At 42.7% G+C, this 26,036-nt stretch overlaps 2 protein-coding genes across 2 annotated transcripts; one reads left to right on the forward strand and one right to left on the reverse strand.

The window, feature by feature from the left end:
* The first annotated feature begins 760 nt into the window (after positions 1-760).
* LOC114020185 (olfactory receptor 10A7-like) lies at positions 761-22,376 on the forward strand. Its single transcript, XM_037914485.1, has 2 exons — positions 761-1,216; positions 21,855-22,376. Exons 1-2 carry the CDS (start codon positions 761-763, stop codon positions 22,374-22,376), a joined length of 978 nt encoding a protein of 325 aa, XP_037770413.1.
* On the reverse strand, positions 13,646-14,631 carry LOC119567636 (olfactory receptor 6N1-like). The gene is given in 2 exon segments (XM_037914373.2): positions 13,646-13,680; positions 13,683-14,631. Coding segments are annotated over 2 exon segments (984 nt in total).
* Positions 22,377-26,036: the final 3,660 nt, after the last annotated feature.

A 26,036-nucleotide genomic window follows, 5' to 3' on the forward strand; every position in this document is an offset into this window, starting at 1 on the left:
GGATGTGCCGCGCTCTGTTTCCGCATTCCCACAACACCTAGTGACGGACGTTGTCGCCAGGCACTGTGGGATACATACCCACAGTCCATTGCTCTCACTGTGGACAAAGATACCCCAAATGTGGACATGATCTGCTGACAGAGGGAGCAAATGTAGACACGCTTTGGTGACTTTACTTTTGTCAATTTTTCCTTGGTGACATTAGTTTCATCGAAAAAACTTGCCAGTGTAGACAAGCCCTTAGACATTGGTGTAAAAATCAGCTCTCACTGTGACAAGGTGATGTGTAGGGATTTACTTGTGAGTATGTACAGAAAGCTTTCAGTGGTCTCAGAGCACTGTGAAGATGTTAAATACTTTGTTTATCAGTAGATAAAAAGCCATTTTACAAGGTACCATTAACCTCATTTTACAGCTGTGGAAACTGAGGTACAGAACTACATGGCTTTCTCAAGGTCAAACTGAGTCAGGAATAGAACCTTGCTTTCTTGACTCCCAGATTTCACCCATGGCACTAGATTACACTATATAATGGGGGATAATTGAGGTACCAGCCCAGCTGGAGGTGTGGGGTTACAGTATCTATAAACATGGTATTGGCAGGAAAAAGATGCCTAGAAAAGCAGAGATCCTGCAAAGCTCATCCACAACTACATTTAAACATCAACAAAATTACAATGACACCACATAACCCCAAATTATCTTTTTTAATGTCATATTTCACAGGTTATTTATTTAATTACATTTCTTGATAGGGCCCATGGCAGATACAGATTGGGGAAATCAAACTTCCATCACAAAATTCATCCTCCTAGGATTCGGGAATCTCCCTCAACTGCAGGTTCTTCTCTTCCTACTGTTTCTAGTGATCTACATTGTGACCACGGCCGGGAACATCCTCGTCGTTGCACTAGTTGTGGCTGATCAGCACCTTCACACCTTCAGGTACTTCTTCCTGGGGAACTTGTCCTGCTTGGAAACCTGCTACGCCTCCACCCTCCTGCCCAGGATGCTGGCCAGTCTCGTGACTGGGGACAGAACCATTTCTGTCAGTGGCTGTGTTGCGCAACTTGATTTCTTTGGTTCTCTGGTAGCTGTGGAATGTTGTCTCTTATCAGTGATGTTTTATGATCGGTATTTAGAGATATGCAAACCATTGCATTATGCAGCCCTTATGAATGGCAGGCTCCGCTTCTGGTTGGCAGCTGGGTCTTGGGTAAATGGTTTTGTGGCTTGCACCATCACTGCATGTTGGATATCACAAATGATTTTTGTGGCCCCAATGAAATTGACCATTTATTTTGTGATTACACCCCATTAGTAAAACTGTCCTGCAATGACACCAGCCTGATGGCTCTTGTGACCTTCCTGTTCTCCTCCATATTAACACTGCCTCCCTTTGTATTAACCCTGGCATCCTACATGTGTGTCATTGCCACCATCCAGAGAATTCCTTCCACAACTGGGAGGCAAAAGGCATTTTCCACCTGCTCCTCTCACCTCATTGTGGTTACACTCTACTATGGGACACTAATCATTGTCTATCTGCTACCAGACACCAACTCATTGAGAGACCTGCACAAAGTGTTCTCTCTCTTCTACACTGCCCTGACTCCCCTGGTCAATCCCCTCATCTACAGCCTGAGAAACAAAGAGGTCAAGGAGGCCTTGAGAAAAGCTGTTAGTGAAATTATGAATTTCATGACAAATAGCAAACTATTTTGTATGTAATTATTGTATTTTGCAATAAAATCAAGATAAGGGGAGCTCATCTGATGGGGTGATGCTGTGAATCACTGCTTGTGCTGGCAGCCCTTACCCATTAGAGCAGTTCTATTAAATACAATGGGTCTCCTGATGTGAGGAAGAGCTACATGTCTGAATAAGGGCAGCAGGGCCAAGCAACCTCTGATTCATGTTTCTCTCTGCTGGTGTGGCAATATCAATTAACATGGGCTTGTTTGTCATAATGAGTTTTATTATTTATTATTATTATTATTATTTTATGATTTAGCACAGAAATCTCTCTCTTTGTTTCCATCTGAGGCTGTCATTCACACCTCCATGGGGTTCTAGAAATGAGAAATCAGAATGATTTGCTGTTTAACCTTCCCTTTCTTCAAAATGGGGATCATAATAGCTATCCCCATCATGTGGCCTTGTGAATATGAAAACATTCAGATTCAGATTGGGCTCTGTGTTTACTCTCCATGATACAACACCTTGCTGTGTAATGGGTTTGACTTTAGTGGCTTTACACCAGTGTAAAATCATAGGGGCAGGTATGGTTTGCTACCGCTGTATGAGGGTGTGTGGAAATATTATGTTAGGTAGCAGCAGGGTAGCTAGAAATGAATCTAAAATTGGTGGTATCTGAGTGGCTTCCTTTCCAGTCAGTAGAATTACATTGGTGCTATTGTGGACAGAATCAATGCAACTGTAGTGTAAGTGGGAGGAGTATCAGACTCTATAATCACGTTATCCAGGTAACATACCCTCATGGTGTGAGAAAATTGCCTACAGGGTCAGGAAGAATCAATTTTAGCCCACACTATGCGGTCTGGTTATCCTCTCACTTATTTCAGTTTTACACCAGTGTAACTGTGATGACTTCACTGGTGTTACTCATAATTTACACCAGCATAAGTGAGAGGTAGTTTTGGCCCATTGACTTCAGTAGAGTTACTTCTGATTGATATTTGGGCAAGTGAGAGGGGAATCAGCCATACTGCATCCCATTGAGTTACTCCTGATTTGCACCAAGTTGAATGAGAAGAGAATGAGCCCACATGATTATAGAATTTTGCACAAACAGTGAAGTTTATTATGTGGATTTCCCTATTTGCCAATGCCTGCAGGAGCTCAGTCCATAACAATCCCAACTGCTGCCTCAGTATTGACCACTCCCACTGAGATTTCCATAGCAACCCAGCAGAGTTAGATGCCCCGTGCTCAGATTTCCAATGGGAATTGGCACCTAATTCCCCTAGGCTCCTGCAAAAACCAGAACCTCAGTGAATATCAGAGAGATAATATAGCATTCCCATTAGAGAAGTGGGGAGCTAGAGACACAAAGTTTATAGCCAAAATGTTCAGACTAGCTAAATGGAAGCCGAGGAGCTTGGTGACTTTGAAAATCAGGCTTTGTTTCTTTAGGCCTCTCAGCAGATATTTTGGTGCCTATGCTTAGCATCCAAAGTGTGGAAAAGTTGCTGTTTAACGTTCCTCACTTGAAAACAGGGGGTGATAATATTCCTGCTTTTGTCTGGAGAGCTCAAGATGCTGTATGATGTGAGGCAAATATTATACCACATCTGGAAAACCTTCTTTATTATAGCTGAGGCCCTGACAGGGGTGAAAAGTATCGTTAAGGTCACCCATGACCTTACTGCTGTTGTTCTTGTTTATGTTATGGAAGCATATAGAAACTATGGCTCTGTTGTGCTGGGTGCTGTACAATCACAACAATGGGACAGTCCCTGCCCCAAACAGCTAACAATCTAAGAATAAACTATAGACAACAAGTGGAACAGACAAACAGATGAGGAGTACAAGGAAACAATTAAATGTAATTGGTCAACATAAATGTCATAAATATAAAGGGAAGGGTAAACCCCTTAAAAATCCCTGCTGGCCAGAGGAAAAATCTTCTCACCTGTAAAGGGTTAAGAAGCTAAAGGTAACCTCGCTGGCACCTGACCAAAATGACCAATGAGGAGACAAGATACTTTCAAAAGCTGGGAGGAGGGAGAGAAACAAAGGGTCTGTGTCTGTCGGTACGCTGCTTTTGCCGGGGATAGAACAGGAATGGAGTCTTAGAACTTTTAGTAAGTAATCTAGCTAGGTATGTGTTAGATTATGATTTCTTTAAATGGCTGAGAAAAGAATTGTGCTGAATAGAATGACTATTCCTGTCTGTGTGTCTTTTTTGTAACTTAAGGTTTTGCCTAGAGGGATTCTCTATGTTTTGAATCTAATTACCCTGTAAGGTATCTACCATCCTGATTTTACAGAGGTGATTCCTTTATTTCTATTTACTTCTATTTCTATTAAAAGTCTTCTTGCAAGAAAACTGAATGCTTTTTCATTGTTCTCAGATCCAAGGGTTTGGGTCTGTGGTCACCTATGCAAATTGGTGAGGATTTTTACCAAACCTTTCTCAGGAAGTGGGGTGCAAGGGTTGGGAGGATTTTGGGGGGGAAAACGTGTCCAAACTACGTTTCCCAGTAAACCCAGTTAGAGTTTGGTGGTGGCAGTGGATATTCCAAGGACAAAGGATAAAATTAATTTGTACCTTGGGGAAGTTTTAACCTAAGCTGGTAAAAGTAAGCTTAGGAGGTTTTCATGCAGGTCCCCACATCTGTACCCAAGAGTTCAGAGTGGGGGAGGAACCTTGACAATGAAAAACATGAAAAACAGTGTGTCCAGTGACACAGCTGCCTAACCATTGTCAGGGTATTTTTGCTGGCATCACAGCAGAGAAGAGTTTTAAGAAGGAGATTTTTGTGTCATCCACAAACTTTACCAGGAATGATTTTATATTTAAAATTCTTCACAAATCAAAGGGAAGAGCTTCCTTCCCATAACTTTTCTCAGGGCGGTTTTTATCTCCTCAGGCTGTAGATGATGGGATTAATCAAGGGTGGCACCACTGAATAAAATGCAGCCACCAGATGCTGCTCCAGAGCAGAGTCAGAGGTTGGTGCCATGTATGAAAACATGCCACTGGTGAGGAATAAAACAATGACAGTGAGGTGGGGTAGGCAAGTGGAGATGGTTGTACGGTGACCTTCCACAGAAGGGATTTTATGCATTGTTGAGAAGATCTGAACATATGACAACATTATCAAAACAGCTTGAAGCTAAATACACACCAAAGGCGATCAGTGCAATTTCACCAGTGTGAGATTCAGGAGCATGAGATCCTCAGCAATGGCTGGATGTCACAGAAGAACTGGTTGATAATGGACCCACAGAAGGGTGATGAAAAAGTGTTAGCAGTGTGCAAAGCAGAATAGAGACCACCATCCACCCATGACCCGCAGGCTAACTTAACACACCTCCTCTTGTTTATGATCATTGTGTAGTGGAGAGGATTGCAGATGGCAACATATAGGTCAAAAGCCATGATTGTGAGGAGGAATAGCTCTGTAGCTAAGAATGACATAAATAGAAATAAGAAAAGGAGTACTTGTGGCACCTTAGAGACTAACCAATTTATTTGAGCATAAGTTTTCGTGAGCTACAGCTCAATTCATCGGATGCATACTGTGGAAAGTGTAGAAGATCTTTTTATACACACAAAGCATGAAAAAATACCTCCCCCCATGCTTTGTGTGTATAAAAAGATCTTCTACACTTTCCACAGTATGCATCCGATGAAGTGAGCTGTACCTCATGAAAGCTTATGCTCAAATAAATTGGTTAGTCTCTAAGGTGCCACAAGCACTCCTTTTCTTTTTGTGAATACAGACTAACACAGCTGTTACTCTGAAAACTGTCATAAATAGAAATAGCTGTGCAACACATCCCTGGAAAGAAATAGATGAGCTGTTCATGAAGGAGTTGATGAAGGACTTGGGTGCCATGACAGAAATGAAGCAAATATCCAAGAAGGATAGATTTCTCAGGAAGAAGTACATGGGGGTGTGAAGGTGGCAGTCCAGGGTTATTGCCATGATAATGTTAAGATTCCCTGACAAGGATACAATGTAAATAAACAGAAACACCACAAAGTGTAAAAGCTGCAGCTCCTGAACATCAGAGAACGCCATTAGAAAGAATTCACTCATGGCGGTTTGACTGGCCATGAATTTCCTGGCAGTAATATTTTCTCTCTGCAGAGGGAAGGATAAAGAGAATGGCATAATATCAATAACGAGAACAGCAGGAGTCATACATACAGATATCTCCAGGTCTTAAATTCAGCTGGAGCTGTCCAGAGCCGACCTCCGGTAAATATTTTCAAACCCCTTGGAGTTTGTATAGAATGTTGGGGGTGGGGGATATGGGGGGCTTCGGGAAATACTCTATAAGAATAAGCCCTGGATATCTCCCTATATTCTACTCCTCAACACAGTTCTTCAAACTGCTGCATACAGCCAGCTGGAAAACTGAGAGTAATCACCTAAACTATTTTCTGTTTCGCATCCAGGATTGTTTTGATGGAAAGTTTCCAGTCATCTCTAATGCTCAGTGATTCCTAGGTGGAACCCACTAACTACAAGGAATCTCCCTGTTTATTATTATTTTTTTTGTAAGGTTCTCAAAAACTAAATGAGTGTGAGGTAAATGCCTGGAGGATTCATAGATACATGACAGATAGATCTAGCTATCCATCTATCTAACTATCTGCGACACTCTTTCACCTAGCACATTGAAACATCAGTAGATGGCCCTACTGTGGGTGGGTAAACTAGTTCTAGCAGGAATCATTTAAAGAATCTAGAGTTCATTACATCTTATGGTCCTTCAGTTTGCAAGGGGATGACACAGTTTTCCAAAAATAAATTGCCAAACCCTCTGCTCTTTACCCAGTCCTTTCTTAAGTAATAATTAAGGATACCAAAGTGTAAGTACGGATGGCAGGTCTTGGGCCAATAATAATAGCAGAACTAATAACTGAATCAAAATAATAAGAAGGTAGTGCATAGAGTAAGAAAATGAACAAAAGTTATGAAGACTATGAGTAGGAAATATCTGAGATTGCCTGCCTCCCAGAGGTTCTCATATGCCACACCTCTCTGTAAGTGTTAAAGGGCTGGCTTCTGTTCTCAGCAACACTGGTGTAAACCTGGAGTCACTAGAGGAGTTTGGGGTTTACATGTTTGGTGTAAGTGAGGTCAGAAACTGGGCCAATATCTTATTTCAGTAACAAATCCTGATTACTGCTTAGCAACTCCAACTTCAACAGACACAAACATCACACACCCTCTCAGACTCAGCAACGCAGAATAGAGGGAGTTCAGCGTCTCGGAATTTCCCCTGCACATCTATCTAATCTGTCTAGATATCATTTCTGGGATGCCTAGCAGTATGTTATCTATGGGGGGTGGGGGTCTTGTCTGGGCCAAAACAATAAAGCTAGATCTATTGCAGTGGAGCTGAAGATATTGTACGTTCAAAAGTCTGAGGGAATCGTACCATGCTAAAACAGGCGTCTTCCTCTCCGTTTGTGACAGTCTCATTCTTCCTCTGGCTTCACGCTATTTGCTAAGAAGGAAATAATGGTAGCATAGACACGCCCTTGTATCCCAAGGCTGAAATAATGCTGTGGACCAATATATGAGGAAACAAACCCCAACAGAAGTAATTTAACTGCACAAACCATGCTACATACATGCAAACAAGGGTGCCTATTCTCCTCCATAATCCACCTGCATGGAGTGAATGAAGTACACCCGTGGAGATAACTGTTGCCATATAGCCTTCAAAGGGCCTTGGGGAAAATGTCTCTGGGGTCCCATAATGAGATGTATGCTTACAGCAGACACTTCCCCACCCTGTATACTATTGTATGTTCACAGCAAGGCACAACAATAGATGTAGGAGCTAACTTCCTCCTGGGTGTGACTCCATCAACTTCTGGGGCGTTATAGCAGAGAAAACTCTGGGCCATGGTTTCTTGTAAGCCTTCCTGCAGTAGCTTAAACTGACTGATTCAAAGATTCATAGATTTGCAGAATTCAAGGCCAGAAGGGGCCATCATGATCTAGTCTGACCTTCTAAGTGTCCGTTGCATTTGGGACCACCAGATTCTTATCACTGGGGTCACTCAGGAGTAAATAGCCATGAGGACAATATAGTTACTCTGCATTTAAATTGCAGAACAGGATATGGCCCTGTCAAGGTTCCTTCCTCACTCTGAACTCTAGGGTACAGATGTGGGGACCTGCATGAAAGACCCCCTAAATTTATTTCTACCAGCTTAGGTTAAAACTTCCCCAAGGCACAAAGTCTTTGTCCTTGGATTAGGTAAAATGCTGCCACCACCAAGTGATTTAACAAACAATCCGGGAAAGGACCACTTGGAGTTCCTATTTCCCCAAAATATCCCCCCAAGCCCTTACACCCCATTTCCTGGGGAGGCTTGAGAATAAACAAGATGAGCACAAACCCCTTGGATTTTTGAGACCCAAAAAACCCAGTCAGATTCTTAAAAATCAGAACTTTATTAGAAGAACAAAAAAAGATAAGAGAACAGCTCTGTAAGATCAGAATGGAAGATAATCTTACAGGCAGTCAGATTCAAAACACGGAGTCCCTCTAGGCAAAACCTTAAGTTACAAAAAGACACAAATACATGAATACACATTTCCTCCAGTACAGCGAATTGACAAGCCAAAAAACAAAGAAAACCTAAAGCATTTTCTAGCTAGATTACTTACTATCTTTACAGGAGTTGGAGAGCTTGCATCCTTGATCTGTTCCCGGCAAAGGTATCACAGACAGACAGAAAACTTTCCCACCGCATCCAGATTTGAAAATATCTTGTACCCTCCTTGGTCATTTTGGGTCAGGTGCCAGCCAGGTTACCCGAGCTTCTTAACCCTTTACAGGTAAAAGGACCTTGCCTCTGGCCAAGAGGAATTTTATAGCACTGTATATAGAAAGGTGGTTACTCTTCCCTTTATATTTATGACAGGCCCTGTAGCAAATTGCCAGCACTGTTGTGGTGGGTCCCATGCTTTTTCTTCTTATGCGGGGGGGCGGGGGGGAGTCAGGGCATTATCTCTCACTCTGTTCTTGGGCATCAACTGCCTCGCTAGTGTCCCAGAGAAGGGGGAGGGACCTGAGCCCCACCCTCTACTCTGGGTACCAGCCCAGGGGTCCTAAGAATAGCGGCAAAGTGCTTGAAACTGTGATTCCTTCCCCTGGGCTACTTCCCTCTTCGCCCCTTCAGTTTCTTGGGCTTCCCGCCCTCTCTCCACTTGGATAGGGTTTCTCCCAACCTCTTGGGTCTGGGGAGTCCCTCTGCTCTGCGTGAGCAGGGTTTCCCTTTACCTAGTGTTCTGGTCTTCTGGCCCACAACAGTGCTCCTCCAAACTCCTCCCTCTGTTTGACTAAAGCAGGGGTTTTTATCAGGTGTCTGGCAGGGCCTTAATTGGTTCCAGGTGCTCTAATTAACCTGTACTAACCTCTCCTCCATCTACAGAGAACAAGGATCTGACCATCCTGGGGCTTACATATCTCCCATCGATCACTCTTCTGCTGCCCTCTGGACCTGCTGTATCACAGGCCCTTATAGTTTTCAAAGCTAAGGGTATGAAACTCATCATACCAATGGAGAAGAGAACTGGGAGGAGAAATGGTGCATGGACTATAGAAATTCAACTACCCTTTCATCTAGAGAGGTGTTCCCATTGGTGGGGGTTAGAGCTGGTTGGATTTTTCCCCCCTGTGGAAAATTTTGACTTTTCAATGTAAAATAGAAAACTGAGATATTTCAATTCAGAAATGCTACCCTGGATCCTCCTGGGAATTGTAGTTCAGATGCCTCATGCTCTCATTCATCTCTACAGACTGAGCTTATTGGTCAGACTACATCTCATATGATGCACCATGGTCTCGCCTCTTGGTGAGGGGAGCTAGTGTATCTTGGAACTCCCTTGGCATGGTGGATCATGGGAGATATAGTCCAGCTGGGAAGTCCAGTCCATAAAGGAGAATGAGGACATAGAAAAGGTACAGAGAAGGGCAACAGAAATGATTAGGGATGTGGAACAGCTTCCATATGAGGAACAATTAAAAAGACTGGGACTGTTCAGCTTGGAAAAGAGATTACTAAGGGGGGATATGATAGAGGTCTATAAAATAGTGACTGGAATGGAGAAACTGAATAGAGAAGTGTTATGTCCATTCACATAGAGCAAAAATCAGGGGTAACCTGATGAAAGTAATAGGCAACAGGTTTAAAAGAAACAAGAGGAAGTACTTCTCCACTTAACGCACAGTCAACCTGTGGAACTCAGTGCCAGGGGATGTTGTGAAGGTCAAAACTATAACTGGGTTTAAAAAGAATTAGATAAGCTCATGGAGGATAGGTCCATAAATGACTATTAGCCAAGATAGTCAGAGATGCAGCTTCAATTCCCCCGTCTCTGCCAGAGGTGGAAAAAAGCATTTGAATGGGGTGTCCCAGCCTCAGTCTCTACTGTTGAAGCTCTTCAACTGTGGATAAATAATGAAAGAGTCATTGGAGCAGGGGAACTGGACCTGAGGTCTTCCACCTTCCTGGACTACAAAATCATTCAGACTCTCAGTCTCTCTCTCTTTGGCCCAAGGACTATTTAAATATTTATCCACAATGGAACAGTCATTGGGACAGAGAGAGCAATGATGGACCTATTTATGTTACTTTACATTTTTCCAACACAAAAAAAAGGCATCACCAGGAAAAGCTTTAGTCATCACCATTGTGATGAGATTTGATAGTGAAGTAAAAACCACATAGTCAGATAGATATTGATAGATATTGATCAGGCTTGCACTGCTGGGGCATCCATACAACACTGATGGAAGTCTCAGGCGTCAGATCTCCAGATTGTAGGGTAGTTCTTTAATGGATCTACTCCAGTTCACAACAGCAGAGGATCTGGGCTCATACAATCTATCCATCACTCTAGGGAATTTTGCCATCAGTTAATGTTAACATGGTTAATTCCTCACTGAGTTAGTGGCCCTGATTCCCCACTTTGTAACACCTATTTATAATCAAATAATTCCTAATTTACACTGGTGGGATTGTAAAGAGAATCAGGCCACTTGAAGTCTTTAAATCAAGATTTGAGGATGTCAGTAACTCAGTCAGAGATTATGGGTCTATTAAAGGAGGTTCTGTGGCCTGCGATGTGCAGGAGGTCAGACTAGATAATCACGATGGTCCCTTCTGAACTTAACTTAACTCTATTATGGAGTTAGACCATCATCACCTCTCACCTATTACTTCTCTTCTTCATCATTTCAGGATCTCCCTCAATCTTCTTACATCCTGGAGGGAAGGACGCTTGTTTCCTCTCTATCTTCCTCCCTTTGAATGCTGAGTATCTTCTTTCTGCTGTCATCTCCCAGCCCCTTTTTGGGTGCAATTTTCCCACCACAATGCATGAATAGTTCAAACCACTTTGTACACTGTGGCAGACAGGAAGAACATGGTCCCTGGGCGGTATCTCGGTGGAGCTGGGCTGTTTCCTCCATGCCCCCTGTCCATTCCCATATATCACACTCGATAATAGGGATTGGTTCTCTTTAACAGCCAGTCATTACTCTGCCTCAATTCTGCCATGGTCTGGAATGAGGCTCTCCATGACAGCCATGTATGGCAACTCCAAATCCTTGAAAAAGTAAATACCAAACATTGAGGGACTTACTGAATTCTTACTGAGACAAGATTCCAGTGACGTTAATGGGGCTACTGACATGGGTCATGATGATGCCCAGTGATTAACAAACAATTGAATTTAACCCCTGTCCTGACCCAAATCCCCACACCTAATGTAAATAGATTTATAGCATGGAGTGACATCACTCAGCTCTAGAAACTTATCCCATAGCTAAGTGCAGTTGGAAATGTCATGCATGCTGCAACCATGCTGGCTGCCATCTCTACTCTTTGATGGATCAGTAAGACCTCAGCAGTTCAGTGACTGTGGTATCCTAGTGTAAATATACACCATCTATGTGCAGAAGATCCTGTCTCCCTCTAGTGTCTGGACAAAGCAAGTATAGCAGCCTGCCATTAATTGACATGCAAAGATGTTATTCCTTTAAGTCAAGTGGCAGAGTCCTCAGATTTTGTTACAAATGATTCTGGATTTAATATCTTAGAACTAGCTAGCTAGCTAGCTACCAAACAATTTATCCTATACATATCTATCTTATATGCTAAGTGTTAAAATATTTGCAGATGACACCAAACTGAGAGGGGTTGCAAGCACTTGGGAGAACAGGTTTAGAATTGTATGAGTCATTGGCGCTGGCATTGTCACTCTGGCCATCTTATTGATCTGGGTACTTTTTAACCAGCTCCTTACTGACCCTTCATTGCACTCAGACAGGGAGGTGACACAAACATCTATGTTTTTAGGCTGACCTGAGAGCAAACTTAACCCTTTCCCCCTGAATGGGTAGTCATGAATCCTATAGGGGAAAATGTGGTAACCTAGTACAAATATGCACCATTTATGTGCACAAGATTCTGTCTCTGGACAAAACAAATAGAGCAGCCTGCCATGAATTGACATGCAAAGAATGTTATTCCTTTAGATCAAGTGTTAGAGACCTGACCTTTTTTGTTACCGGTGATTCAGGACTCAATACGTTTTGTAGATAGATAGATAGATTCTACATATCCCCATACACATCAGTCTTATACGTTTTTGTTTATAAAATATAAAATAAAATATCAAATATGACACTGGAAAGGGTTTGCAAGTACTTGGGAGGAATGCTTTAGAATTCCATGAGTCATTGGAGCTCGTATTGTCTCTCTGACCCCCTTGTTGATCTGGGTCAGTTTCAACCAGTTCCTTAATGACTCTTCATTCCACCCAGACAGGGAGTGACACACACACCTATGTTTCTTAGGCTGCTGTGAGAGCAAACTTAACCCTTTTTCCATGACTGGGTAGTCATGAATCTTATAGGGGAAACTGAGGCACACATAGAGCTCATAAAATATTACAAAAAATCCCACTTCATCACAGGCATACTAACAGGAGTATTATATGCAACACATGAGAAGTAATTGTTCTGCTCTACACGGCACTGGTGACCATGCAGATTGAATATTGTGTACATTTGGGCACCACACTTAAAGAAAGAAGTGGACAGTTTTGGCAGGCAGTGGGTGGAAAGGATCCAGGAATGGTAGATTTTTTGTTTCCAGCCCCAATGACCTGTCCAGAAGCAAATTTCTGCTGCCAGGGAGCAAGAGTGGGGAAGCAGAGAGGAAGAAACTGCATCTTCCTGAGTCAGAAATCCTTCACATGGCTGGTCCTGGGATAGTATAGCAGAGAACCACCACCTCTCTGACGAAGCATAGGAACAGGCTGCTTGTAGCCATGGAGCCTTGAATAACACCATTGGGGGCCAAGTCATCAATGAGAAGTCTTGGCCCACCTGTAGAGTTACCTTACCTCGGAGTCATTTCACCTAATAGAACTGTAGTATGCAAATTATCAGCAGAGAAAGAGTGAGGATTGGTTGAGTTACCTCTGATGTCACCATGGCCCAACTTTAGAGGGACCTGATCTACTGACTTGGCCATGAGGAAAACTTATTCTGAATCTAATGATTAGACACAACTTTTCTTAACAATTTAGCTTCATTAAAACCTAATATCTTCAAATGTAGCCTACAAACTTATTTGAAATGAGGATGAACACTGTGGAAAGTGTGAAGAGTATGTTAATTCCAGTTTTAAGATCGCTTGGGAGAAAGCAAGGAGATGGCAAAAGCTCAGTTTCAAGCAGACCACTGTCTTAATTATTATATTCTCATGAACTAATTAAGGTATTTGCTTGCAAAGTCATTCAAACTCCAAGAATAAGTAAGCCAAGATCAGGAAGGATACACAGTATTCTTCAGAGCAGGGGTGCAGTGTATATTTAAGGCTTTGGCTTGGTGTTCTAATTTTCCTCCCTACCTATATATATAGGTTTAAAATATCTGTATTCTTGGGAAAGAAAAAAAATTACAGACAGCTTTTCTGAAGGCTTCCTTCACCTCCTTGTTTCTCAGGCTGTATATCAGGGGGTTGACCAATGGAGTCAGGACTCCATAGAAGACAGAGAACACTTTGTTCAGGTGCCTTAGTGCATCAGAGTCTGACACCAAATACACAATGTCTAGAGTCCCGTAGAAAATTGTCACCACAATGAGGTGAGAGGAGCAGGTGGAAAAGACCTTTTTCCTCCCAGTGGTGGAAGGAATTCTCAGGATGGTGGAGATGATACAAACATAGGATGCCAGGATCAACAGAAATGGAGGCAATGTAAAAATGGAGGAATTTATGAAAGCAGTAACTTCCACTGTGTGGGTATCACTGCAGGACAGTTTTATTACTGGGCTTAAATCACAAAAGAAATGGTCAATTTCATTGGGGCCACAGAATGTTATCTGTGAGGTCATAGACATACAGACGGCCATACATATAAATCCACCTATCCATGACCCGACCACCAACTTGATACAGAACCTGCTATTCATAAGGGATGCATAATGCAGAGGTTTGCATATCGCTAAATAACGATCATAGGACATCACAGATAAGAGAGAACATTCAGTGGCTGCCAGAGAACCAAAGAAATATAATTGTGTCAGGCAGCCACCAACAGAAATGGTTCTGTCCCCAGTCAGGAGACTGGCCAACATCCTGGGCAGGATGGTCAAGGTGTAGCAGGTCTCCAAGCAGGACAAGCTCCCCAAGAAGAAATACATGGGGGTGTGAAGGTGCTGATCAGCCACAACTAGTGCAATTATGAGGATGTTTCCGGCCAGAGTCACAATGCAGATCACTAGAAACAGCAGGAAGAGAAGAATCTGCAGTTGAGGGAAAGTCCCAAATCCCAGGAGGATGAATTCTGTGATGGTCGTGTGATTTCCCTGGCATTTGTTCATTGTTGGTTTCATCTAGGGGAAATAAAAGAAATTCTGCAATTTATAGCGTAACTTCTATTTCAAAACAGTAAGCATTTCAATTCTGACTTCTCCCTGCTGGTTCCATCCCAACGGGTGAGTGAAGACACCAGATGGTGATGGCATTTTGGGAAAAATTTTCCTAAGGGCCTAAGTGTAATCACCTTGAAAACGTTCCTATTGTCTGGTATCTCTATGGTTGAACACATCTCAGCTGCAGAACTCCTGACCATACTTGTATATTACTTTAGCCACAATGTCTGAGATTATCAGTGAAGACTAAGAAAATTAAATGCCACTTTCCTGGCCTCCTATGAAAATCCCAGCCAAAGGCTCAGACCTAATTTGGTATGTTGGGCTCATACCTAGTTTAGCCATACTTACACTTCAGAGTCCAGCAGATTCCAGTGGAGTGGACACTAGAATTCAATTCCAGAAACTTGGGTTTTATTCCTGGCTCATCCACTCCCAGACCTTGAGCTTGTCCTTTCCTCTCTCTGTGCCTCTGTTCCCTCCTCTGTGAAATCGTTGATGACAATACCACTTACCGTTTTCTTAATGTGATTTGAGCATATGCTCAGCATATGCTCCGTTGCTCTTGTGTAAAATAGAGATGCTACTTCAGACACTTGACAAAGTTCTTTAATATCTCTGTTCATGAGTGCTGTATAACTGAAATGCTATAAAACTGCTATGCGACCATGCATAACTTTCAATACAGAATAGGAAGAGAACCTAACCATGCCTCACAGTCACAGCATATGTTTATATTTCCATCTCAAGTTCTGCAGAAATGGCATCAATTGTTCTTTTAACAACCCTGAACATTTCTAGACATTTCCCTTTTTCCCTTCATTCTGCAGGGATATATCTCTCAAATCTCTCCTAAACAGAATCAGATAGTTTGTTCGTTTATCTTCAAGGATATGCACCATTATTTCTGAGAGCCACACAACAATAAAAATTGATGGATAACATTTTCAAAAGTGCCCAAAACTATCCATGCACCTAAATCTGCAGATAGGACCCTCAGTACCTTTGAACATCTGGCCCTGAGACAGCGGGCTAACGAGCATAGGAGGGATAACTACATTAAGGAGGTCTGCCAATACTTCCTTGGCTAAGGCTGCTGTGACAGTTGGGGGAATATATGTTTTTCCAGTTGTTAATTCCATTTGGTTTTATGAATGTTATTTCTACTGTAATCATCTTTCTGGATGAGATCATCTCTTTGGTACCAGGAAACATGTACCTGGTTGTGGAGAAGCTATGCCTGGAAAGCAGTGAGAAAGCCATTAAGGACCATCAACACTGAATGGCTCACCCCTGGTGAAGCAGTGGGAGTGTGCTGAGAGACACAGAGCTAGGAACAGTGACCAGTTACTACCTAGATCAGGGGGCTCAGCAGCACATAGGATTCAGAAGCTGGAGCCAATGACAACAGTCCAGAGTCAGTTCAGAGCGGGGAACAGGACCAGAATGTCACAGTTGCATCTAGCTTTCCGCTGTGACTAAAATTTGAAATTGTCCCGTAGACAAACCCATAGGGACATTCTGTCATCCAAAGAAGAGAACTCACCCCTCGCAGGATCTGCTGATTTCTAGAGTCACCTATGAGACACAAGGATTCTGATGACCATCAGAGATTTGCTTCTAAAAGCGCTGTTGTCATGGTTTGTTATTTGACTCTCACTGTTTTTGTAACCTCGTTGCTACTGCCAGAAAGCACAGATAGGGTTGAAATTTGGCAATATGATGGAATGACGTCACATATGTGGAAATATGTTCTTGATCTGTTCAACATAACTACAGATATAATCTGACACACAATTAATGCCCAAGCCCATACATGCCCTCACCCACCACTCTCTCTCTCTCTCTCTCTCTCATTCAGGTGTATATGCCCTAGTCATGAGAATCTAATAATTTTCCAGTGGGTGCAGGAGAATGACTCACATACAGTGGGAACATGAAATGCAAGAAATGGGGCCACTCAGAAGGAAATTAACCCAGTTTGGAATTTTGCTTAAACTAGAATGAATGGAGTGAGGTTTCTGAAATGCTGAAAGTGTTTCAATGGGACTTATTCACCTAATTGACATAAAGGGAGATTTTCAATGGCAAAAATAGGGCAGACAGGTTGAAATTCCAAACATTGGCCATGACTGACTCAGTTGAACGTAAAATCTGTATAGTAAGATTCCAGGAGAGTGACTCTGTGTGTCACTCTAAAGCATACGAAGCCTGAAAAACCAAAGGGATCCTGTAAAAGGTGGCAGCATAGACCAATAGCTAAGGATGAATACAAAAGAATACCGCAAGTACGTAGGGACAAAATCAGAAAGGCTAAGGCACAAAATGAGTTACACCCAGCAAGGGTCATAAATAAGAAAAGGAATTGTAAGTACATTAGGAGCAAGAGAAAGATGAAGAAAAGTGGGGGTCCTATAGCTGTCAGGAAAGGAGAGCTAATAACGGATGACATCGAGAAGGCTGACAAATCAACACAACCATGAACACAATAAAACAACTACCACACACAATAATCCCAAGCACACATAGCCCCTCACTGCAGTGCACATCTGCACAAATTAACACAAATGTCCCAGTACAACACGAGAAATGCACAAATGAACACAACCACCCACACAACTCAACCAGCACACACAATAACCCCAAACATCACTCTGAACACTAGAATTTCTGTTGAATCCATATGAAATGATGGAAATGGTTACAAGCATGGTTCACAGCTCTTTCTGTTTAGATTATCACCTGGTTCCATTATCACTGGGATTAACGGTCTGTTATTGTCCAGTTTTTAAATTCTCAGCCATTTGGATTTTTTTTAACACATGTGAGTTTACAAATTACACTCTTGTGACAGCATAGGCTTTCAGCTAGTAGAGAAGAAGTGACCGGATTGCCTCCAGGGATAGAAGCTTGACAAGCAACCCGGCTGACATGGCAGCTAAATGGCAGGTAACATTTAGAAGAAGAAGGATCTCAGACATATTCGAAAAGATTAGCTATAACTTTTAAAAGCTGTTCATTTATCCCTAATGGATGGAGATCAAGATGTTGCCCTCCTTTGCCCTCCTTACTCTGATTCCTCCCTTCTTTACCCTCACACTTTTCTGTTCTTTTTTTTTTATTCTCCCATTACTTTTGTTTGTGTGTGTGTGAAATCAATAAAATATAAATAAATCAATAAATAAAAAGAAATGTGCACACTTAAAAGTGAATTACTGTAACTCAGTTAACATGAAAAATAAAATGAAGATTTAAGCTTTTTGAGGAGTTAATAAGGAAACAATTCCCCTCTCACTTACCCTAGTATAAATCAGGAATAACTGCACTGAAGTCAATAGAGATGCACTGCTATAAAACTGGGATAGATGAGAGAAGAATGACACCAAAAGAGAGGCATCGTCTTCTTCAATTTTTAATGTCTCTCTATAAATTCATGCCCAATGCACCTGCACAGACACAGATTATCACTTTCACAGCACCATTCCCCATGTGCTGTGTTGCAATGACCTCCATATATAGTCTGGTGACCACGTGGGAATTATTCCCAAAAAGCATCTGCTGTGATGTTGCCCAGCAACCGGATGCCATCCTTAGTAACAACTGACAAAGAGGTCAGCCTTCCATAACAACACAAGGTTTTCTTCTCCATCTGATACAGGGATGGGTTTTAGAACAGAGAGCTTCAATCCGAGGAGACTGAAGAGGTGAGGAGGGGGCTACTGGTCATCAGACAAAGCATCAGAGAGGTGCAATATGATCATCATTCCGTAGCCATTGCCAGCCTGGAGCATCAGGGTTATTGGTGACCCTCCATCACCCTCATTTCATGCTAGGAAGCAGATTCAGTCCTGCTGTATCTCCAATATCTTTGATGGAGCTGGACCATCATTGCCTCTTTCTTATTACTTCTTTCGTTCAGCATTTCAGGATCTCCCTTGTCTTTCCGCAGGATGGAGAAAAGGGAGATTTTTTCCTCTCTTCCTCCTCCTAAATGTTGTATATCTTTTTTCTGCCTTCATCTCCCAGCCCTTCCTGGGGTGCGATCCTCCCTCCACAATACATGAATAGTTCAAACCTCTTGTATACACTGTGGGATTCAGGAAGAACATGGCCCTTGGGTGGGATCTGGGTGGAACTGTTCTGTTTCTTCAGCACCCCCTGTCCTTTCCCATGTATTACACTCAATAATAGTGATTGCTCCTCTTTACCAGCCATTCATTACTCTGCCTCCATTCTGCCATAGCCTGGAAACAGCCTCTCCAATATGTGTTCTCCGCGACAGCCACATAGGGCAACCCCAAAATCCTTTCAAAGTTAATGCCAAAAAGTGAGTGACTGAAATCTTATTCAGGCAAGCTTCCTGTGACGTTAATGGGGCTACTCACATTGAGGATCAAAGATTCACAGGCAATTGAATTTTGACCCCTGTCCTCACCCATACCCCCCACCTAATGCAACTAGATTTATAGCACAAGAGTGACATCACTCATCTCTAGACACATCTCCCCAGAGTGATGCTGGAATTGCCTTGCACGCTGCAACTATGCTGGCTCTGGTCTCTCTTCTTTGGTGGATCAGTAAGACCTTAGCACTTTAGTGGGTGTGGTAACCTAGTGTAAAGATCACCATATATATGGGCAAGATTCTGTCTCCCTCTAGCGTCTGGACAAAACAAAGACAGCAGCCTGCCACAAATTGGCATGCAAAGAATGTTATTCCTTCAGGTGAAGTGCAGAGGCCTGAGTTTTTGTTACAGGTGATTCTGGATTCAATACATTTCAGAGAGAGAGAAGGTATCTATCTACCCCCATACACATCTGCCTTATACATTTCTGGTTATAAAATTTGCAGGTGACACCAAACTGAAAGAGGTTGCAAGAACAGCTTTAGAATTCCATGAGTCTCTGGAACTTCTATTGTCTCTCTGACCCCCTTGCTGATCTGTGTCAGTTTCAACAAGTTCCTTAATGACTCTTCATTCCACACAGACAGTGAGTGACACACACATCTATGTCTCTTAGGTTGCCTGGAGAGCAAATTTAACCCTTTTCCCCCCAACTGGGTAGTCATTAAGCTTACAGGGGAAACTGAGACATGCATAAGACATGCATATTACAAATTTCAGAGTAACAGCCGTGTTAGTCTGTATTTGTAAAAAGAAAAGGAGTACTTGTGGCACCTTAGAGACTAACCAGTTTATTTGAGCATGAGCTTTCGTGAGCTACAGCTCACTTCATCGGATGCATAGCATCCACGATATGCTATGCATCCGATGAAGTGAGCTGTAGCTCACGAAAGCTCATGCTCAAATAAACTGGTTAGTCTCTAAGGTGCCACAAGTACTCCTTTTCTTTTTGCATATTACAAACATTCCCACTTTGTCACAAGTGTATTAATAAGGGTATCATATGCAAGACCTGGCATATAATTTTTCAGCTCTTCTCAGCACTGGTGAGGAGTTAGATGGAGTAACCTGCAGCACTAGAACTTGGGACCACGAGGGTTCTGGGTTGCTGAAGCCTCCACAGACTGCCCACTGATCTTTCTTCAGACCTGCTCCTGAGAGATCACAGACTCCAGCTTCTGACCCAGCCTGTCTCCTGGTTTGCACTCGGGCCTGTCCCGGATTCTGACCCTCGAGTACCTGGCTCCCGACTGCCACTGGGTCTGACTGCTCATGACCCAGGGGTGACAAGGATTGTGTCCAGATTTGGGTACCACACTTTAAGAAAGATGTGGACACATTTTATCAGGCTGTGGGTGGGAAGGATCAGAGAATGGCAGCATGTTAGTTTCCAGCCCCAGTGACCTGGCCAGCAGCAAACCACAGCTGTCACGGAGCAAGGGGGGAGAAGAGAGGAGGGAACTGTGTCTTCCTGAGTCAGAAATCCTTCCCTTGGGCGGGTCCTGGGACAGTGTAGCAGAGAACCACCACGTCTCTGATGAAGCACAGGAACAGGTAGCTTGTGGCAATGAAATGCTGAATAACACTGATGGGGGCCAAGTCATCAGTGAGAACTCTTGGCCCACCTGTAGAGTTACCTTCCCTTATTCAGTCATTTCAGGTAATAGAACTGCCACATTCCAATTAGCAGGAGATGAAGAGTGGGGATTGGTTGATTTACCTCTGATTTCACCAAGGTCCCGACACAAAGTGACCTGAGCTACTGACTTGGCCATGTGTAAAATGTATTCCTAATCTAGTGATTTGACAAAATTCTTTTTAACAATTTAGCTTCATAAAAACATAGTGTCTTCAAATGTAACCTACACACATATTTTAAATGAGTTCTTACATTGAGGAAAATGTGAAGAGAATGTTTCATTCCAGTTTTAAGATCACTCGGCACAAAGCTAGATATGACAAATGCTAAATTTCTTAAGGATCTTATTTTAATTATTTTATTCTAATGAACTAATTAAAATATTTACTTGCAAATTCAACCACTCAAAGAATAATAATCCAAATTCAGGGAGGATGCACAGTATTCTTCAGACATTAGTGTGGGAGTGAGGGTCCAGTGAATGTCTAAGGATATTCCTTGGTGTCCTAGTTTTCCTGTAACACGAGTCAGATGGCCACAGTAGGCAACACCCAGACTCTACACTTGGATTCAGAAAGCCATGATTCTGATAATCATGAATACATATATATAAGCCTAAAATCTCTCTATTCATTTAAAAGACAAAAAATCTAGGACAGCTTTTCTCAAGGCTTCCTTCACCTCCTTGTTTCTCAGGCTGCATATGAGGAGGTTGACCAACGGGGTCAGGACTCCATAGAAGACAGAGAACACTTTGCTCAGGTCCCTCAGTGCATCAGAGTCTGATACCAAATACACAATGATTAGAGTCCCATAGCAAATTGTCACCACAATGAGATGAGAGGAGCAGGTGGAAAAGGTCTTTTGCCTCCCGATGGTGGAAGGGATACTCAGGATGGTGGAGATGATACATATATAGGATGTCAGCGTCAATAGAAATGGAGGAAATGTGAATATGGAGGAATGTATGACAGCTGCACCTTCCAGGATGTGGGTGTCACTGCAGAATAGTTTTATTATTGGACTAAAATCACAAAAGAAATGGTCAATTTCATGGGGGCCACAGAATGTTAATTGTGACATCGTAGATAGTAAGAAGGCAACAGACATAAATCTAGTTATCCATGACCCGACCACTAGCTAGAGGCACAACCTGTCTCATTTGTCCAAACCACCTTGGTCTTCACCTCCCCATTCTGTGGCCCCAACAAAATCGACCATTTCTTCTGCGATGTGGTGTCGGTGCTCTGGCTGGTTTGTGCCGACACATCCTGCAACGAAATGTCCAACATCACAGTCACCGTGGTCTTCCTCACCACCCCGTTCATGCTCATCCTCACCTCCTATGCCCGCATCATTGCCACGGTCCTGAGAATGTCCTCACCAAGGAGCAGGCACAGAGCCTTCTCCACCTGCTCCTCACATCTTGTGATGGTGACACTCTTCTACGGCTCTGGCATGATCATATATCTGCATCCCAAATCCAGCTACATGCTAGAGAATGACAAGCTGCTGTCCCTCTTCTATACCGTGGTCACCCCCATGATGAACCCCAACATCTACAGCCTGAGGAACGAGGAGATGAAGGGGGCACGGAGGAGGAGGGTGGCTGGGAAGAGGTTGTCCCCATTACAAAAAGGGTTTTGCCTCAGGCTAACTTAGAACCCAACCCTGAAGCCACTGGAGTCAATCACAGCGTTCCCATTGACTTCAAATCAGCTACTTTTCACATGCCCAATTTAAAACTTAGGGGAAGGATAAACTGGTGGTTTAGAGGAAGTATAATCTGGTGGTTCTCACCCTACCCTGAGATTAAGAAAACCAAGATTAAATTCCTTGCTCCACTAAAAGCTTCCAGGGTGAGTCACCTACGGCAAGAATTTCAAATGCATCCAACTATTTTAGGAGAATAAATCCTTTTTTTAAAAGTCATGTAGGGCCAGATTTTCAGCAGTATTTAGGTGTCTAAAGAGGCAGAGAGTTGCCTAATGAGATTTTCACATGTGCTTAAGCATGTTAAGCAACTCTGGCCAGATTTTTAAAGATGATTAGACACCTAGTGGGATTTTCAAAAGTGCCAGGGAGTCTAACACCCATTGAAATAAATGGGATTTAGGCACCAATCTACATCTTTAGGCATATACATATCTTTTAAAACCTGATCCCTAACTCTCTTTGATTTCTGTGGGAGATAGGCACTTTTGAAAATCTTACGAGGTGTCTATCTGAATTATTAGGTGCCTAAATTCCTAGAAAAATCTGGCTCTCTCTTCATCCCTTCTGTGCAATGGGGACTGACTCAGAGAGGATGGGGATAAAATGGGGATAAAAAACACTTCCTAACCTCACAGGGCTTTTAAATAATGATAATAAAATAATAATAATAATAATCCCCATAGGTATGAATGAGCAGTTCAGGAACACGTTAGGAGTGAAAGACATCACGATCCATGACATCCAGAAGACAGCGCTTTTAGGCACTGTGAGAATTTTAAGGAAAGTCAAAGAACGAGTGCATTTGAGCATCTAAAATGCAAGAATTTTGCAGAGGGTTTAACAAAAGTCCTGACTACCCAAAACTATGTTTGTGGCCAGAATTTATTGGTGGCTCGTGGAGGTACATTTTAGACACTAGCTTTCCCTTATTTATTCTAAAAGATCTTGTATGTTATGAAGGCTATTGTTAAACAAACAAACAAACAAAAAAACATCACCAGGATGTAACATTGAGGGAAAATATTAAGAATAATAATTGGAGCACTCATGAAAAAGTATACATGTGTTTAAATTTAGTAATGAGAAGTCATTACTTTCCAGAATCCTACACATGATGATATGTAATTTGGAGAGATCAGATAGATAGATAGATAGATATTTAAAGGGTCTGGATTTTCAGAAAGTGCTGAGCATCTGCCTTTTGGAAATCAGGCACCTTTAAGGTTTTTGAAGTTGGGATCCCAAATTCACTAGTCCCTTTTGAAAATCTTAGCCCAGCCTGGTTTCTAGGAACATAGACCAGATTCATTGATATCCTCTGACTACTCCACACCACTGATGGAAATTGAGGGTATCTCTACACTACAAACACCAGAGTGACATAGCTGCAACACTGCAGCTGCGCCGTGGTAGTGTAGACACTTGCTACAGTGACGGAAGGGTTTTCTCTGTCGCTGTAGTAAATCCACCCCCTTGAAAGGCGGTAAGTAGGATGATGGAAGAATTCTATACCGTGCGTCTATACTGGGGCTTAGGTTCGCTTAACCATGTCTTTCAAGGCAGTGCACACAGCAGCCAGAGAGCCCTAGTGAGTTAGACCCAATGATCAGATTGCTGGACGGTCTCAAAACATTTTCTTGCATTTGAATGTCCCCAGGCTTTGGATCTGGATTTTGCACCTTGGAATCATTGCTGCTGAAAACTGAAGTGAGGAGATTTACACTGAAATATCCAGATATCTTCTTCTTCTTCTTCCAATGTTCTGTGAACAATAACAGCCTTCACTCCAATCACTTACAGGCTTAAAACCTCAGCACAGAATTAAGAAGTTAGAACTGATCAGATTTGTTTTAATGTCTTCATAAATATGTAAACAAATAAAAACCCAGAGTTCAGATTGCTTTGATTCCTTGGGAACTGTATTATGTCTTTCTTCTGATTATTTAGAAATCTGCAACATGTTTGTGAATACGTTTATGAGTGTCATGGCTGTGCAGAAATCTGTAAAAGTTGAACCAAGAGTATAGAATAGCATCTCCCTGAGCCTGCAGAGAGCCTGAACCAATCTCCCTGAGAGGGGAAGCTTCCCCGAGTCTGACCAATGCAGCAACATCTACCCGAGTCTACAGAGGGCTTGAAACAATCGCTCTAAGATGGAGACATTGTGTTGTTGATAAAATCCTATTTTCTGAAAATCCTTTTGTGAGGATATTTTTCAAAAATTCTAATTTAGGCATCTTTGAAAATCCACCCCCTGTTCCAATTTAGTGTGAAGTATTAGGAAGCCATGAGACATACACAGGAGATTCCTGATGCATTTATTGAATGTTCAATGGACTGCACAAAAAAGGTTGTGCTGTCTTATTACAAACATCCCAGGGCCAGTGATACAGAAATTAACTAGCAAAAGAAGAGGACTTCATTACAAATAATAGGTCAGATTGTGATCTCAGTAGGAAGACAAAGGGACACCTCCCCAGATGGCTTAAATCATTGGCTTCTTTGGAGTCAAGTTGGCCAGATCCCCACCTGGTGAAAATCAGTGACACTCCACTGGAGGCCAATGGATGAGCTAGATAGAAAAAAACAAAATGTATATAGCTCGAGTCCCAGCTACAAAAATGCACTTGCGCCACTGTAGCGCTTCTGATGAAGACACTCTAAACTGATGGGAGAGAGCTTACCCAACGGCTTAGTAATGCCACTGCCGCAAGAAGCTCTCCCGCCAACATAGCACTGTCTACGTGTGGGAGTTAAGGTCACTATAACTACATCGCTCAGGGATGTGGATTTTTCACACCCCTGAGTGACATAGTTATACCAAAGTAAGTGTGTTGTGTCGACCTGGCCTGTGACAGCATGAGAATGACTCTATAGCCTGGTGGTTTTAGAGCAATTACCTAGGAAGGGAGTGGCCCAGAATCCCATTCCTTTCACCTTTTGTTATTCAGCCACAGTGGAACAGCTTCAGTAGGAGGACTGAGGGTGCACCATGTCAGAATATCCCATAGCCCAGTGGTTCAGGCACTCACCTGAGAGGTGGCAGATCTCTGTTCAAATCCCTTCTCCCCCACAGGCAGTGGGGGGACTTGAAGAGGAGGGTTTCCCGCATTCCAGGGAAGTGCTCTAAGATTTGGGCTAGAAGTCACTATGGCATTCCTCTTCCTCCCACCCCAGCTTCTTGCAAGAAACATGTTAGGCTCCTAACTCAAAGAGAAGGTTCACAGCTGAGCATCCCAATCAAAAGTAGGCACTGAACTCCCTGCAAGGGGCTGGGCTTAGCACACAGCCCTCTCCTTGGCATTTCCCATGGACTAACTCGGTCAGCTCCTAGCATGTGCTGGCTTTTATGGATCCCATTCTAAGTGAGCTGTAGCTCACGAAAGCTTATGCTCAAATAAATTGGTTAGTCTCTAAGGTGCCACAAGTACTCCTATTCTTAGGTGTCTATCCCTCCCATTCATTGCATAGGGGCCTGGGCACCTAATTCAGGCTTTGTGATCCCAGTGATTTTCTAGACACCTAAAAGTTCTGTGTGGCGACTCACCTAATACTCAATAAACAGAAGGAAAGAGGGTTGTAAAGTGTTATTGTCACACACAGCAC

The sequence above is a fragment of the Chelonia mydas genome, chromosome 14, assembly GCF_015237465.2.
Source record: "Chelonia mydas isolate rCheMyd1 chromosome 14, rCheMyd1.pri.v2, whole genome shotgun sequence".
Classification (NCBI taxonomy): domain Eukaryota; kingdom Metazoa; phylum Chordata; order Testudines; family Cheloniidae; genus Chelonia; species Chelonia mydas.